At 40.3% G+C, this 17,556-nt stretch overlaps 1 protein-coding gene across 1 annotated transcript in view; it reads right to left on the bottom strand.

Moving 5' to 3' along the window:
• BTAF1 (B-TFIID TATA-box binding protein associated factor 1) overlaps positions 1–7,619 on the bottom strand; it is a 49,632-nt gene extending 42,013 nt beyond the window's left edge. Inside the window, exon 1 of the mRNA XM_075504779.1 lies at positions 7,276–7,619. Within this exon, the coding sequence (XP_075360894.1) occupies positions 7,276–7,289 (14 nt within the window). The 5' untranslated portion in view covers positions 7,290–7,619. The remainder of the gene's footprint in view (positions 1–7,275) is intronic.
• Positions 7,620–17,556: the final 9,937 nt, after the last annotated feature.

Raw genomic sequence — 17,556 nt, 5'->3', positions numbered from 1 at the left:
TTAATTATTTTATGAAAGAGTTCAACACAGGCTGTCAGAAAGTTGTTCTAAGAATAAGGAAGACACAAGCAAACAAAAGAAATACAGGAAGTACTTACATGAAGAAAAAAAAATGAAAAAGAAAACCAAAGAGATTTATGGATTGTTACAAAAAATCTAAATACCAACAAATGCTAAAAATTAAATATATCTCAAACTACTTCTCCTGCACATTAACTGCTGTAATCAGAGCTTAAAAATACAAAGTCCTTCACTTTTAACTCATAAGCAATCGTTTAGATAATCCTTCTGACTGTCACCTTCCAATCCCGAGCCAACTACATCTCACTGATAGGACAGCAACCATACACCACCTCTATGTGAACTCACGCTATATAAGCTCATTACAAAGCACTAACTTATGCAAAGAGGTAGATACCTTTTTCCTCTCACTTGAGAAATTTGAGATTTTCTAATCACTGCTGAAGTGTATCGGCAAGACAGAACTTGGAACAGCAATCCAAAGTTCTTATGAACATTAAAATTAAGTATTTTTTTGTCTAAGAAATACCACATGAGCTTTTACACTGACACAGAGTCCATTAGAAATGTTTCTGACACAAAAACATCAATTCAGGTGCTTAAGAATAGGCATCTAGTAGCATCTGAGACACTTTAGAACAGGTGGTGCACATGAGGCCAGCAGACATCATGCAGGAGATCCTTGTCATTCTGAAGTGGCAAGGACACATTATACCATCTAAACTGGCACCAGAGACCTAGATTAGGCAAGTGAATTCTCCCCACATACATATTCCAAGTCACCAAACCCAGAGTATTTCATTAAAGCACACTAGTTTTGAAAAGACTAAAGCCTGAATTCTTACTTTCAGAATAGAACCACCTGAGAGATACTCAAGAATAATCAGCAGGTCTGTGACCAGGATATCAACTGCAACAGCCATCCCAAACCAGACCAGACTCTTCCACCACTAGACTACTACCACTCAAACAATTTTATCTTACAATCCTAAAAAATAAAAAAATTCTTAGAGAAAGACTGCAGGCAAGAAGAATTCTAACAGTAAACAATTTCACTTGCATTGCCATTCATCAGAATAGCAAGGTTGGCTGTCAGAAGGGGGAACATAATCTCTCTAATCAACACTGTTATGCAGAATGATTATACATACAGGCTTAGTTCAGTTAACTGAAGGGGTTTTGTGAATAAAAATACACAGAAACTATTATTGGCCCCCAGTCACTAAATATAACAAGCCTTTTGCTCTGCCAGTGCACTATCGCAGCAAAGACTACAAATAAAAAAAATTACAAAGGACAAACACGAGAGCAAGTACATTCAAAAGAGCCATCACAACTAATGCAGTGACACTCTCCAGGTAGCATGGTGATTCCATGTTCTAGTCACAGCTTTCCAATCAGTTTTGCATATTCAGCATTGAACTAAGTTAGACATGACTGTACCCAGGCACAGTAGGCAAATGTTGCAACAAATGACCTGTTCTCTTCTTGATGCTAATCTTCAGTTCTTTGCTGCCTACAGGTAGGCCTAATAGAGGGCTGATCTTCATTTGAAGGGACAGTTATTGTAATATTTAAGGTAAACCTTATGGCACTCCTATGGAAACTGGACAGTGGGGATTTGAAAGCCCTTCAGCTATAGAAGCACTAGAAAGCTAGTAGTGGGATAGTTAATGCCCAGGTCAAGATACAGAGGTTATCAACAGTATCTCCAAAATGTTTCCAAAAGACGACATAAGCACCTGGATCAGTATAAGGATCCTGCTCATCCCAGTGAAGACATTCTGACTGGATTGGGTCCCTACAGGACTTCAGATGGGCAAACTTCCAATTTGTTGATTTCAATGAGCTGAGGCTTGAAAGGGACAGTGAACTGATCATGCTGCCAATGAAGTGATCCATTTGGACTCTACATCTCTGCATGCACCAGTATGTTTAAATGGCCAGGGAGCAGACTCTGACAGCAAAGGCCAACTGATACAGAACAGCTCATAACTATCCTAGCATATCCTCCAACCCATTAAAATTGTGTGACTGTACAAAAAAACCCTTAGTAGCATAGTCCCTGGAATACTCTAATGTGAAACTCTGTCTAGAGCTCTGGAAAACTGCTAGGTGGCACCCATCAGAAGGCAAGGGAATACTCTTAGGACTTTACAATATAAATTGTATTTCAACACCCAGGAGCTTCCGCCCAGGCACTATTTCTTAGTACAGAAATAGCCCAGAAGCCTAGAACACATCACTAAATTAAAATTTAGACTTGACAGGGGTTGATGTTCACTGTGAAATTCAACCTAAGTTCTAATAGAGATGCCTTAGCTTTTCTTGTTGACCTGACAATCCTTTGTTCAGGGTGGTGTTTCATCATTTGGTCAAATCCCAGCTTGGTCAGCTTCACAGCTCAAAACACTCAAGCCCCTACTAAAGCACACATAAACGGTTAAATAATCAAGTAAACAACTTTCCAATATACAATCAGCAAGCAAGAGAAAAATCACTGAACAGAATTCGGAACAAAGAAGTGTGATGACACACATAAAGAACGGACTGTGATTTTACTTCTCATAGGTGGGAGACTGTGGAGTAAATAGTTATGAAGGTGGGGCTGTGGACAACAGAGAAATCTTCTTGTTTCCTACAGAGCAGTGGAAGGGACACCTGGTATGAAACTAGAGCTCCATCACCACACTGCTCACAGTATTATATACTGCATATGGAAGCCAACCAAATGCTAAAATTAGTATAATTAATTCCATATGGAATGTCTATTTCATATATGATCCATAACATTAGGCTGTACAAGTTTTATTTAAAACTATTACATATATATCTACATACAACAATGCAGCCCAAATACATATGACCAATTACATCAGAAAAATTGCAAGAAAGAATAGAAAATTAAAACAGCTGTAAAGACATACTAATACAAGAAGTGCATCAACAAGTGATATAGGGAATGCCTTGGTGAGAATTCCAGTTCTAGCTGCTGGAGTAGGTTAGAATTCTTATCAGAGTGCAATCCTGAGTTTCAACTTTCACTTCATTCTGTTAGGTGTCTGAGAAATTTTACAGCTCGCTCTCATTTGGGCAGTAGTGCACATGCTACTTCTGCTTCCCCATGACTGTGTGGGCACTCCCTCCCACAAACAGCAACAGGGAAGGCAGTCCACTTTTCTGGTCTTTGAATTAATCTCCACCAACAAGAGAAGAGTTACACTATTTTTCCCCCCTTTTGAGTCAGAACTCCTGTAATTGCATTGGTTAGAGCATCTACCTATTCTGATGGTACAAGCATATGCGTTTAAGTAGTAGTGAAAACATACTTCTTGTTCAGTTTAACTCTTGCTTTTCATGCAAGAGCAGCCATGGAATAAAGGCTTCCAAACAAGATAGAAGCTGAATTCTTTCTTTAGAAAGCTTGTGATAACCCCAAAAGAACATTTCTAAAAGATACATAGGGCCCATAAAAGAGATTTTTGGATAATTTTGGTATCTTGTAAGAACTTCAACCTCCCAGTATTAAACTTGAAATGTTACATAAGTAACAATGCCCGCCAGTGCAGCCATTTGTTCTTGGAAGTCACAGCCCTAAACTTCAAAAGCCAAGAGCAACATATGAGGCCTGCTTATTTGCCAGGAGCTTCACTATCATAGCCTCCTGACATTATTATTTATTTTAAAATAAAAGCTAGGTTTCTAATCTACATATTACCAGTTATACACAAATCCAAGTAAAGGAAAACACTGAAAACTCTAGAAACTAGTATTAAACTTACATGGACCACATCAAGAATGGCTTGCTTGCAACAGCAGCAAGTTGTTATGCTCCCATACTTGCTTAAGGAAGTCTCTTGAAATTACCCTGAGGAGAATGTCTTTAGGAAGGTATTCCAGGGTGAACTTAAAGATATACCTACTAAAATCAAATTGTTTTTTCTTAATGCATCTTACCAGCTTCACGTATTTCATCCCATTTTAAAACCATATTTGTTCTCCTTTGTACTGTAAAGGCCCTCAAAAATACAAGAAAGCCAAGAACAGGCTTGGCGTTGGAATAATGATACAGGAGGTGCCTTTGAACACATTAAAGAAACTGGAAAAAAGTTTTATTAGATATTGAAAAGGACTATCAACACTATTATCTACTGAAACTCAATCACCCTGAGTAATCTATAAGTGTTGTCATTTTCCATAAATTGGCAGTATTACTTTTTCATCTAAAGTATCTCAAAAGATCACTAGTGAGCCATTGTATTTATTCACTTGGAATACATACTTTGTAGGAATGAAGCCAAAGCAAAACTTTTCACTTCCTTTTTTCCTTCTCAGTTCCACTATCAAGAATTATTTTTATTTTTTTATTAGCTATGCAAACATTATACTACTTCATATATACTTTTAAGACAGGAGACTGAAGATAAAGCCTACCAAATTATCTTGTGCATTCACAGAAAGAACATCGACCTTCCCACCCACCTATACATACTTCTGGAGGATGGTGTTCATTTGTTAGTCTTTTCAGCACAGAACTACCAAAGAGATGAGCATATAACGAAGCAACTATACTGCAACATCTTTTGGTATGAGGTATCTACTGTTCTGCTTTTAGGTCTATTTTCTAGTGTATCATCACAGAAGTGTTATATAGAAGTAGGTCTTCAGTCCATGTAACTGCAGAATCTGGTAAAACAAGCATGTATACATATAACACAGAATAAAATATGAGAATCTCTTTTGTCAATAGTTTACAAATAAGTGACAATTATTTTTAAGATGACCTTATTAATAGCAAAGTTGCAAATTCTCAATCTAATTTTGAGATATTTCAAAGCATTCCCTATATTTGTTTAGATCTTCTTGAACAGACTAGGGTTTTAAGAAATGTTTTCAATTGGCCAAACAAAAGAAACTAAACTTTACTGGGAAAACAACCACTTGATAATTTACTGGTTTGAGAATGTAAAAATACCCCTGCCCCACCTCCAAAAATGGTTATTTTTAAAAATATAGTTCTAATACAGAACTAACCCTAATGAAGTTTTTTGTTAATATCAATGTTTGGTATGCACTCAACAAAGACTATGGTCCTTGGAGAAAGATAGTTTCAATCAACTTCTCCCTCACTCTCCACACTCCTATAGACAGACTCATTCAACAATGAAGTATTATGTTGGTCCTTCAAAAATATAAAAGGTAACTGTAACTACCTAGAGGAAAAGCGCAGATTTCTACAGTTACATGGGGCTGGTACAAGAGCTGGAAAAACTACACCCTTTACAGAAACATAGTTATGTGGTACATAAGTGTACAAAACAATTATTTGTAATATGTCTGAAAGGAAAGGACCTTAGAAACTCAGTGTTCTGAAGTAAGAGATGAAGACAAGATTTCTTTTATTTACAAAAGCAACATTGACATCATATCATCAGTGTTCTTACAGTCCAGCAGCCAAAAGGTTCATTTGTCAAGAGCTGCTGTGTAACTTCAAAGGGATATGGACATGTTTTGCTCTATCTATTAAAAAACATGCCTCAGGCCAAGTTTACACAGTATCACTTCTTACAATTATAGAAACATTGGAGTTCACCAGAAATAACCAAGATGTTACAGCACTCCAAAATGTGTAATACTTTTACCTAATTCACATGTGGAATTGAAACAATTCTATACCAACTCACAAGTATTACACCACCTTTAATAAAGTTCTATACCTTATGTTCAGCTTGTGTAATATTTTGATCTAAAAACTGTACTCTGAATATCTGAAGCAATGTATCACGTGACATTAAGAGAACAACTTTTTTAGTGCTCCCCTCTGAAACTTAGAACAAGCCTTACCCAAGAAAGATTTTTTTTTTCCTGTCAGTTACCAGACCAAACAGGTGTTAACTAAATCTTTGCATAGAGCACTACTGCTTTTCCCTAAAGCCATGTGGTTTTACAGAAATACAGAAACACTGGTAATTGAATTGGAAACCAATCTTTACAGTAGACACAGCCTCAGCATACAGCTGAAAAGCTGTATCTTGATATTCCAGTTAGCCCTCATATCGCATGTATGTTAGCAGTTATTTAAGCAGACTGCCCCAAACCGAATGTAATTAGAATATTACTCTACTTTACGTGATGGCTTACGGCAGTATTTTAATGTACGCAGTAGTCTTGTTACAGCAATCCTTACTACTTCCAGATTCTTATGGACAGCTTTGGGGAAAAAAAACCCCTAACATATAACAAGTTGATAAAAAATAAGAGTAGAATAAATAAAGGAATACTTTGTAGAAACTACAAAGCTCAAACTAAAACACCTGCTCCTAGAAGTCTTAAAGGGTGTATTGCTGCTATAAATTTTGATTAATAATGGATTTCCATTATAAATGTGCATGCCTTTACATTGCTACATAGAATTGTAAACTTATTCATACACAGCTTCAGAAACAGAATTTAGTTTTGTTATAGCATTTCAGAAGTACACAGATACTACCAACACGTGACTTGAAGCTAATCTATCACAAGGTTAATTGGGATTTATGATTTCCTTTCAACTATCCTGTTAGGAAGCTTAATATGCCCATTTCACACAAAAAAAGATGGCAGGAATTTGTGCTCAGCATTTTTAATAAAACAGCTCTATTAAGACATACCTCTGTATCTGTGAATACTTTAAACACTGGCACACCCCAGCGCACATGTGTGTAAGCAGATACTACCCAATATCTTGAGGCAGAGCCAGAACACACTAATCACTTTTCTCCATGGAAGCCTGTTTTATTTCGGTTACTTTACAACTAAGGGCTCTGAAAGCCAAAACGGTTTCTTGCCAGTTTTCAAGACTCGATATCATTATCCCCTACTTCCTAGCAATTTAACCCGAGGAAGGGCTGGCCAACAAAACGAAGGTGTCGAATTCAGGAGGAAGCCCGAGACGCCCTAGGCAGAGCCCCTGCGGCCTGCGAAAGGGAGGGGGCTTCCCTAGGCACCGGGCACGGGAGTTACCCCAGGCCAAAAAGCAAACCCAGGCGCCGGAGCACGCAGCCACCCCCAAACCCCACCGAGGCGCCCACGCCGTCGAGGGCCGTGGAGGCCCTGGCGAGGCCTCCGCAGGCTCCCGAAGCAAGAGGGGGTGGAAACCAGGCACCCCTCTTCACCCCCGCACCTCCCCGAAGCCAGGCCACACGGAAGGCCGGGGACTCCAGGCCGCCGCCGCCGCCGGCCCTCCTTCCCCCACCCTTCCCGGCTCCTACCGACCTGGAGACGGCCATGGCCGCCCGGAGCTGGGCCTCACTGGAGGCGAGCGGCGGGACAGCGGGCAGGGGGACCGGCGCCGCTCTCCTAAGGAGGAGGACGCAGGGCCTAGCTCGGGCCTCTCGGGCGTCGCACCCGGCCTCGGCCCCGCCGGTGATCCGCGGGGAGCGGCTGAGCGCAGCTGTGGCCGGCAACGGTCAGAGTCTCGCTCCCGCCAGGGGGGCAGCAGTGGCGCGGGCGGGAGCAGTGCACAACCCTCGGAGCGCGAGTTAAAGCTTCTATTCCCCCATCGCCGGGGCGAAGCCCAATGCCTGGTTTTATATGAGCAGCCATCTTGTATTTATTCCCTTCCTCCATGATAGCCGCTTCCTGATTGGCAAGAGCGCCCGGCCGCAGCCAATGGAGAGAGCGCTTCTAAGAGCAAGGAGGGCGGGCGCACGCAGCGTCCGGACTGAGCAGGACCGGCCATGGAGCTTGCCGAGCCGGCTGCGGGGGGGGTGCGCCGGCCTCCGGCGGGGCGTACCATCTGCACGTGTGTGTGTGTGGGCTCAATGGCGAGCGCCCCAGTCCCTCACCCCGAGGGAAGAAGAGAGGCACCAGAACGCGAAGTACACGCGTTTCGTTGCCCGTCCACCGGGTGGTGGCCCTTCTCCCCCACCAGTATGGCGGGAGAGGGCGGCCGGGAACTCGCGAGCTCACGCCGTCCTCCCCACTCGCCGAGGTGCGCTGCCCCTCGGCTTACACCCGGTGCCGCGGCGCGGCCGCTCGGCCCACGGAGACTACGGCTCCCGGCGTGCAGCGCGCTCAGCGAGTCCGTGCTCCGCGCGTCCGGCTGCGCTGCTCACTCGGCCCCCCCCCGCAGGGAGGTGGTCACTCGTGGCTGGTGGTGGTCTTACAGCCGTTCGTTTCAGTTTCTCACAAGGGTTTATTAACCGGCACCAGTCCCCCCCCCGGCAGTAAGGGGGCATCTGAGCCGCTGCCCACTCACGGCGACTCCGTAACGGGCCGCGTTTCTTTCCACTTCCTGCCGTCTCTTTCTTTACTGAGGCAGCCAGCCCGTCCTCCCGGCTCGGGTGGGCTCCGGGGCGGCCTGTAGAGCAGAACGGGGCTTAACGATCCCCAGGACCCACCCGGCCGTCTCCTCCCGCAGGCAGCTGGGCCGCGGCTTCCCGTAACTCTGGGGAAAGGAGACCAAGGTTTCCAAGTGCATGCTATTAGCTTCGGTCAGATCCAGAGAAATACAACTTAAGAAATTAGCCTTCAACTAATCATTTAAATTAATGATCCCAGACAGGGATGTAAATTTAGCTGAAGTACGTAACCTTTCATCTGATAAGTTGAAAACACAATAATAGATTTTTCTTTCCTGTGATGCATAAACTTGCATAAATACATGAATTTGCATAATGCTGTATGATAAAGTTTTCCTTTAAAGCCCATTGTGGTGTGTACTTCATACCAAACCTTTCTATAGGGATTTCTGCTCGCCCCAGCCTTTCTGTTGGATGGTTTAACTCTTTACGTATGGGTTTGCTCATTCATTCCCCACTAACAAACACATGTGTATTTCAAATAGACATACTAATGCCGTCTGCATGTTCACTGTCATTTTATAGTTCTATAAACAAGACACCGGTACGTAATACCTCAATCTATTCATATCCATGTGGGTCCAGCCTATACTTGAGTCCTCTAGGAAGGTTTTCCCTGGCTGCCCCTTTCCTGTTTCCCTCTTCTGTCCTTTGGTGGGAGCTCTGTGGTGACTAGGAGCTGCCATTAAAGCAGCAACTTCAGGAACGCCAAACACCGGCAATATGAGTCAGCCCAAGGCCTCTGCATCACAGAGTGTGGTCAGAGCAAACCACAGACTTCACTGGCAGTGGTAGAGACGGTTTTTGTCACAGTGCTGCACTCAGTGACCCAGGTGATGCCTTTTCTCCTCCCTGTCATGGCTCTGATGTAGTAACTACCTTTAGATAGCTCAATATGCCTCCTGTAGCAGAATACAGAAAAAAATACAGTGTGTTTAGTTGGAGGCCAAGAGCCTTTTACTGAAGTACTCCAAAACTATGTGCAGGTTCTTTTCTGCCATCATATGCCATCATGTGTTGCAGGTACATCTGCCTGGGTCCCTGATCCATGATCCAAGGCACACATCTACTCCTGTCCCGTGTGTGTACATGTTTTCACATGATGGGGTGCCTGCTATTCAGCCATGTGATGGGGAGGAATGGCATGGAGTTGGAGTAGGGAGCAGCAAGGAGCAGGCTGAAGGTGGATATATTTTTCTTGCATGTTTGATGCTGTTGACACAGATGTACAGCAAACATCCCTGATAATATTTACACATTTCTTTAGCCAGGAATCAGCAGCCATCCTGTCCTGCTGTGGGTGTTACTGAAATGACCCTCAGGTGCTATTTCCAATTCTAACACGCTATTTCTCATACGTTCCTTAAAAACATTTTGCGCATTGTTTTAATAGCAGTCAAGGCAGAGTGCCATTCAAACATGCAATAAAATTTGTCTTGAAAAGTTCCATAGGGGTTATCCTACCTGATAAAAATAAGTGCAGGGAAAATATTGGTGGTGGGTCTTACACACTGAGTACTTGCTGAAATGATGATAAACTGCAGCCTAAGCAAAACAATCTGCAAAAGACAAAGAATGATCTGTTATTTACCTAATAGCAGGCATTCTGGACTAAAATACAATTCATTCAAGTTTCACACCATGTATTTTTGTATTTTGATGTGATGTTTATGTAAAGCACATCATTACTTAACTGTTCACCTGTATCTTTTCCTCAATCCTTTTCCTACACCCTATGAAAACAAATTATTATTTGTCCATGCATCTGTTCAGCTACTCCATAAGTCATACCAATCCTTTTTGCACATTCGTTTTCTTTTGACCCATTTTTCAAAGAGTAGCCATACATTTTCTCCTGTTTGTTTTTGCATATGTTAAAAGAATCCCCCCTGCAAATCTGCTGTGTGCCAGTATACCTTCTCAAACCTGTTCCTAAATTAGATAAAACTCAGTGTTTTCCAGTCAGTTGGTATGTTATGATCATTACTTCCTGCATTGATCTCAGTTACTTTTTATTTTGTTTTCCTCCTCCTGCCAACTGTGTCCACCTGTGAACTCTTACTGCTTAGTCTGCAGATTCATAGCAACTGCAAGCTTTCTTACTTGCTATGTATGCCTACAGAGCTCAGGGAAAAAACGGTGCAGTCTCCATGTGCTACAGCTGTGCAAATAGTAGATGACAGAGGCACAGTTTTCCTGGTGGAATCCCTCCTGGTTACACCTGACATACCATAATCTTCTACATGTTCCAGTCTTCTGGTTTGATTTTTCCAGTTAGTTTTTCATGTCCTGAAGGTTTGTAGATTTGTATTGCTTAGGATCACACCAACCTCTCTGTAACTGTAGGTACAACATTTGATACCTCCTAGTCTGGTAAAAAAAGATTATTTTCATAATAGCTTGCATGTATTTTAGTGGCTGTCTTATTTGATTTCTAAATTCCCTTGGAAATGTTGTCTGAAGAGAAGCTAGTCTTAGAAGCTTGTCCCTGCTTAGCAGTTTGTTCAGACATCTTCTCTGCTGGTGTCTTAATCACTATCATTATTTTGATTATCTGGGGAAAAATTGCTCTGAGATAGATTTATGTATTATGATCTTATGCAGGTAAATTGTGCAGGTTCTTTGCAACATGTATTTCTTAATGATGCTTTCTGTTCTGACATCTACAAACTAACCAGTTATCTTGTACGCTATTTCCAACATACTTCAAAATTCTTATTTATTTTTCTATATTTAACTGTTTCTTCTTCAAGTATTATTTAATCTTTCTAGTTTTTATTTTACATTTTATCTCTGTAGGTTAGGCTCCTTTTTCCTGGTGTCACTAAAATCAGATTTCTGATTGCTGAAGGATATTTTTCTTTCTTGAATAATCTCTTGTTTCTTGCTATTTAATACTTTTTATTGCTATTCTGCTTATTTTTTATTTAAAGGCATATTTACATTTACTCATCTAAGCTTCACTAGTTTCCATGCCAACTCTCATGCTTTTAATTGTCTCATTTTTACTCCAAGGAAATTTTTTACTAGCTGCAATAACCTTCTTGAAGGCCTCCTTAAAAAGTAGCAACTTGTACATGGTCTTTTAAGTTCTTCACCATAAGTGGTGGCTGGAGGCTGGATGCTGACTGATAGCTCTCATAGTCCAAAAAGCACCTCAGAGAGACCAATGAAATGCTGTATTTAGAGAGACAAATCAGGGTGAAGGCACTGCCACACACAACACAGATTAGCAACATTTGTGAAAAAAGTTTGATGGGCTCCAGTTTCTCAACATCAAACAGGATTGTAATAACAATCACTTAGTGAAAATCTAACCTAACCTAAAAGGTTCCATATGTCTCCAGGGCTGTATAATTAACTCATTAGATTTAATTACCTCTGATCATATTTAACATTGTATGTTCAATTTTCCTGAATGAGAGGCTCCTGATATGACAAATAGAGAAAACTTGTGATTCTCTTTTGTGATCTTCTGTTCCCAGGGATTTTATCTCATGAGATTGCATGGACTTGTTCAGAAGTGGTGCTCCTTGCCCATCTCCATTATCTCCATTATAAACATATTCTGTACAACTGATCAACCTTGTTGTACAAGGTTGTACAACAACCTTGGTTTTGTTAGACGTGGTCTATAATTTCGCTAGCATTTAGTTCCATGATCTCAAACTTCTCATTTTCTAACTCAGCTCTACTTTCCACCCTATTTTATAGCAGATGAAGATTTACATTACCAATATTCTTTGGACACACTTTATGAATAAAAACTGCAAGTTCCTTAGTTTTGTCTAGCTGTTATCCATGCTCCTGATTTAAATATTTATTTTACAGTTTGGGTAGTTTATTGTTCCTGTGGCATGTTTTTTAGGAAATTATATAATCTAGACATTTCATACAGTTGTTCTTTTTTCCAAAATAACTTTTATGTTTACATTTAAATCCTCTCTCTTTTTACCTCTCTTTGCAGGTTATTAGTAACTACACCACTTCCTATGTCAAGAAAGTGACACTAAAGTATATGTACATTCACTAAATCTAGTTTATGAACTCTGAAGTATTAGGAGACTAACAATAGTAACTCACATGGACAATTGCATCTTTATACCTGATGTCTCACTGACATTTAGGAGAGCAGAGATCTCCATTTATATACAGAAATTTTTATATATGTTTATAATGTATATATACATACATTTATACATACATGTACATACATATATAAAAATGAAGTTAGTGTTTCATATCCAGGAAAAAGACTGAAGGGGAGAAAAGCTCCTGTCAAGTATCTGAGTGGGGTTTTTTGGATCAAAGTAACAGGCAAAAATGAGCCATGGTTAGAGACAAAGAGAAAAGGAAATAATGAGGTCAAACTCTTCCTATAAATCTGCAGGTCTTGCTACATAGGCATGTAGAAGAACACAACATGAAAATAACATGAGAGAAACAAGTAGAGACCTTTTGAGTTCTATTATTTAAGCTTGTGTGGATGTAAGTTTTTTTTCTTTATTTAATTTCAGTAGTCAGATTGTTATTTTTTCATGAACTAAGGCAAGAGGGACATTAGCCTGTACAGTTTAAAAAAAAAAAAAAAGAGTGCATATAATTCCAGTGTGCACAAACTGAATACAAAGAGCAGAAATAGAAAAGCACCTCTGTCATCAGGGACATAAGGATTCAGAAACACACTATAATGCTGAATAAACAGGGCCAGAGGTTTCACATCTAGTCCAGCTCTTTCCAAAAGCTGTTGCTTTTCAAAGATAGAAAAGAAGGCTAATCTGTGGTCATCGTCACAAGTTCTGCTACAGTTAATGAGTTTAAATTAGATTTAAAAATAAGTCGGGTGAACATATCCTTTGCTTTCTATATATTTTATTGTAACTAGTATATTAAATGATAGAAAACAATGTTTTTCTTTTAATTTGTAAACACTGTGTCTCAGAATACATTTTAGGCCTATTAAAGATTTCTGGTGTGTAACTTTTGAAAATCAGAATTTACCATTCACCATGTACCAGCATTGCTATTAAATAGCTCCAACATTGTAGATACCAGGATATGGTGGTCCCATTTTTCATCTGGGGTGTGCAGACAAGGATGAATCAGCTGTTGCATTCACTTTGCAATGCCAGTTTATACTTTCTTTCTTCTATTTACTATGTGCATCCCTGAACATCTAAATACACCCCAAAGATGGACTGAGGTGTGATTAACAGATATCAGCAATAGCTTGTACTCTCTTACCTTTTCCTTAAAGGGTTAATTTTGCTGTATAGACTTTTGTTTGGTAGTACAACTTGCAAAGTAAAAACTTCTCTCTGTTTATGTTAGAAGAGGTCCTTTGAAGAACTGCATGAGGATCATCCTATCTGTGTCAACTTTTAAGTTTATCTATCTCAGGGGCTCTTTCATCTTCCTTTGTGGAACATTCAGTCCTGAACGTTCCTCATAAAGGAAGAAAATGCCTCCTGCTTTCAGTATGACTCTGCATTGACTTGCTTGTTATACTTCTGATAGAGGCAGTTACTTCAGATTTATTTGTTACACTTAACTAATTCGTAACTGTAATTTCTGTGTGATGAGTACAGTAATAGCAACCTTATAGTGTGTTTTGATACTGCCCTGAAAGTGTGCAATAAGACAGGTATGTGTTTGTAATAAGCAAATTGGATTTGATTTTCAGATTCCTCAAATGATGGGATTCCTGATATCCAGTAAAAACCTAGCTTGTTTTCAATGCGTGAAACAGATTTGTGGAGTAGTTCCTTACTTGATTGTCTGAAATTCTCATTGGATTCTGAAGGGAATTTCTTCAGGATATTATACTACACATAGACTAGATTTAAAGCTTAAAGGGAAGCCGTAATTAGTTTTAAGCTCCCGCATGCCTTTATTGCGGGATTAGAGGTCTGAGTGCTCCTGTATTTTTCTGATAACTGTCATTTACATCAGCATGGCGCTCACACAGAGCCACAGACACAGCTTAGAAGACCCAGATAAGAAGTTGCCAGGAACTCCTCCTCCAGCACGTGCCCTCTTTTTATACCCAGTAATCTTTCACCAGCTTTTTACGCACGCATCTTCTGCACATTTCTTCCCTCACACTGATAACTCTCTCCCCCTGACATTTTAATTTTCATTTTCCCTCCTCCTTAATTTTTCTCCTTTAAGATATCTTTTTTCCTGTCCTCCCCCCCCCCCCCCCCCCCCCCCCCTTGTCTTCTCACCTCAGGAGGAAGGAGAACCAAGTTGTCTCCTCACCTGGTTCCTTTTTGTCATCTGTTTTTTCTGACTCCCCACAAGGAGAAGAAAGGGATCTGCAGGTTTGGAAATTGCTGTCCACTGGAACCAGTAAAGCACGGTCCTCTGACAACTGGAGCAAGTAAGAGTCAGCCTGGAGAGGAAACAAACGCTAGTGGTTGATAACAGCATGGAAGCTATTGCTTTTTGTTTGCACACACGTTTTGAATAAACTGCTGTTCACAGCGGCCAGGGATTCATATCCCCTTGCTGAACCCCAGACGGGGAATACATTCCTTCTTTCCCCAGAACTGAGCAGATTCTAAACCACAAGTGATGTTTGGGTGTCTGCATTCCTGGATGCCTTATGTGAGACATCTTAAGGAGGAACTGATCTTCAGAAGCTAGTGCTCAGGTCATTTAACCCCTGGTCCTGGCACACTGGTTGTAGCAGTGCACCCCAAATTTGAATCGTAACACATCACTGATCACTTTTGCACATGAAAAACAGCCTGCAGCTTGCTAGCGGTTACTTTAGATGCAAATAAACAGGAAAGGATCCTAATTGTACTTGAGGCTCCTTGTAGGTCATTTACCTTTTGCCCCAGCTGAGAGAAAGTCACATGCAAACCTTTCTAGTCCTTTTTTAGGTAACTGTTTATTCTTCACACACAAAACTAAATTAGCTGTACATGTAATACAGATTTCTACATATAAATTTAGTCGTATCCCTGTGTTCTAGTTTTCTTCTGGAGCTGTCCTCTCTTTTTCCCCAAGCCCTTCTTGGGAGTCAGCCTTCTGCATAGAGCTCACCTGAACTTTCTCCCAGCACTTTCCAGGAAGCACCTGAACATTTCCTGACTCAGTATGATCACGCCTCAGGGTAAGCTGGCCCCATGGCTTTACCACCCAATAAAAATCAGGCCTTCAATTAAATCATGACTTCAGGACAGCAACAGAAAAAGAAGTTTCCTGTGAGTTCAGAGTTCAATAGCTGTACATCTTAAAACTCTTACAACTCCTTCAAATAATTTTGTGCTACCTCTGGATTTTCTGTATCTTTGTGTTTTTCTTCAAGATTTCACACTCAGGACAGTGGGAAACCAACACTGTCCATCCGTGTCTTGCTTTTTATTGCTCTGTGATAGAACAACAGCTATTTCTAGGTTTGCTGAGAACATACACAAAAGAGGCCAGCAAGATTTTATGACATTTTTGTAGAACTGTGAAATAAATAAGAGAAAAAGTGTTGGGGTTTTTTTGTGGTTTGTTGGTGGTTTGGTTTTTTTTTATGAGTGACACTGTAATACAATATTCAGTTAAAAAAGGCATTTTATTTCATTTAATTTCATTCTCCACCATGTGGATCAATTAGTAATTGAATATTACAGATGCAAATATGCAGTGGTGACTCAGCTGTGGAATTTGAGATAAATGTCAGTAACAGTTTGTAATGTATTATGTGGGCTTAGCTCTCCCTAATTCCATTAGGAACAATAGGGTGGAAAGCCTTATCCTAAATTCTAAAAAAAAACCCAAACAAACAAACAAAAAAACCCCACCAACCAACCAACCAACCCCAACTTTGGCTATTTTCATACAGTCATCTCAGAGCCATTTGTGGAAACATCATGTCTATTAATTTTGCTTGAAAAGAGGAATCCGACATAGTTATGAAAGTGATATTTATTTTGTCAGATAACAGGAATTATACCATCTGACTGTTTGTATCTAAACTCTCAAAGGGTCCTGCAGGGACTGACCAAGGACGGGTAACAGCTAGTGCTGATCCTAACTCCTTATGCCACACTTCTCTTTGCACTGCGCTTTCCAGTGCACCAGCTTTTCACCCACCCAGGGAGTCCTACCACCCCCAGTCTGAAGTAACAAAGGATTGACTGTAGGGTCACTTCAATCCTAAAAAACATAATTCAAATCCCAAACAAAAATATGAAGGGCAAATGTTTGCTCTTCATTCACTTTATGAATACTGCACACATAGTATATAAAAAACCCCAAATGCTTGTAATCCCAGTCACTAATTCTTAGCTCCCTGCTGGAGAGTACCAGGAAGGGGTTTTTTGTTGTTTTTTTTTAAGGAATCTGGCCATATAGTAGCCCAAGTTGCAGATCTTCCTCGCCTCCAAATAAAGAAGCCTAGATAAAGATTCTCAGCTTATCCCTCACTAAAAAAAAAAAGGGGGGGGGGGACAGCAAGTGAAGGAACAAATGCCTTTTCTTAACATTTAGTGCTCAGTTCCACAACCAGTTTATATATAGAGAGCTTCATTCCCGAGACCACATGAATGAGGCTCACAATCAGAGATTTAATGGGAAATACAATTGACTAGCTGCTGTGAAAACGAGAAAACTATTTACTTTGTACAATGAACAAAGCCAAAGTTGTTCTACCAGTTGCAAAGGCAATGAAGCATTTGCAGTTTGAATTTATACCCACAGAATCCTTTGATTTTGGGAAATTTTTGCATGTGTTACAAAAGAACAGGAGTTGCCAGATGTTCTACACTTTTAAAATCTAGTCCTTATTTAGTAGCTATAGAACCATGAATTCAGAAATCTGGGGTTTATGCTGCTAGTTAAAAGGCAAAAAAGCTCTGTGGGTTCTGGCTATGAACACTTTTTTTTGCAGTTTTCTAGTGTATACCTACACACTCTTGCTTTACAGCTACGCTGCTTTTGAGGCAGTTTCTTAACTGCATGACTTAAGTATCTAGCATTCATTTCAACTGTTTATTTTAATATCATGGTCTAGCTTTATCCTTAGTCACTGTGATGCCTTTTAAAATATTAATTTATGAAAATGTAATAATAATGAAAAATGTAATTTTTTAAATTTACCCAAGTATTGCATTAATACTGTTTTCCATGCTATGAACTAAGATTTGTTTATTCACAGTAGGAGCTGTTGGTGCCACTGTGCAGCTCCTGGCGT

The sequence above is a fragment of the Mycteria americana genome, chromosome 6 (genome assembly GCF_035582795.1).
Source record: "Mycteria americana isolate JAX WOST 10 ecotype Jacksonville Zoo and Gardens chromosome 6, USCA_MyAme_1.0, whole genome shotgun sequence".
Lineage (NCBI taxonomy): Eukaryota > Metazoa > Chordata > Aves > Ciconiiformes > Ciconiidae > Mycteria > Mycteria americana.
This window is presented reverse-complemented; position numbering and strand designations above follow the sequence as displayed.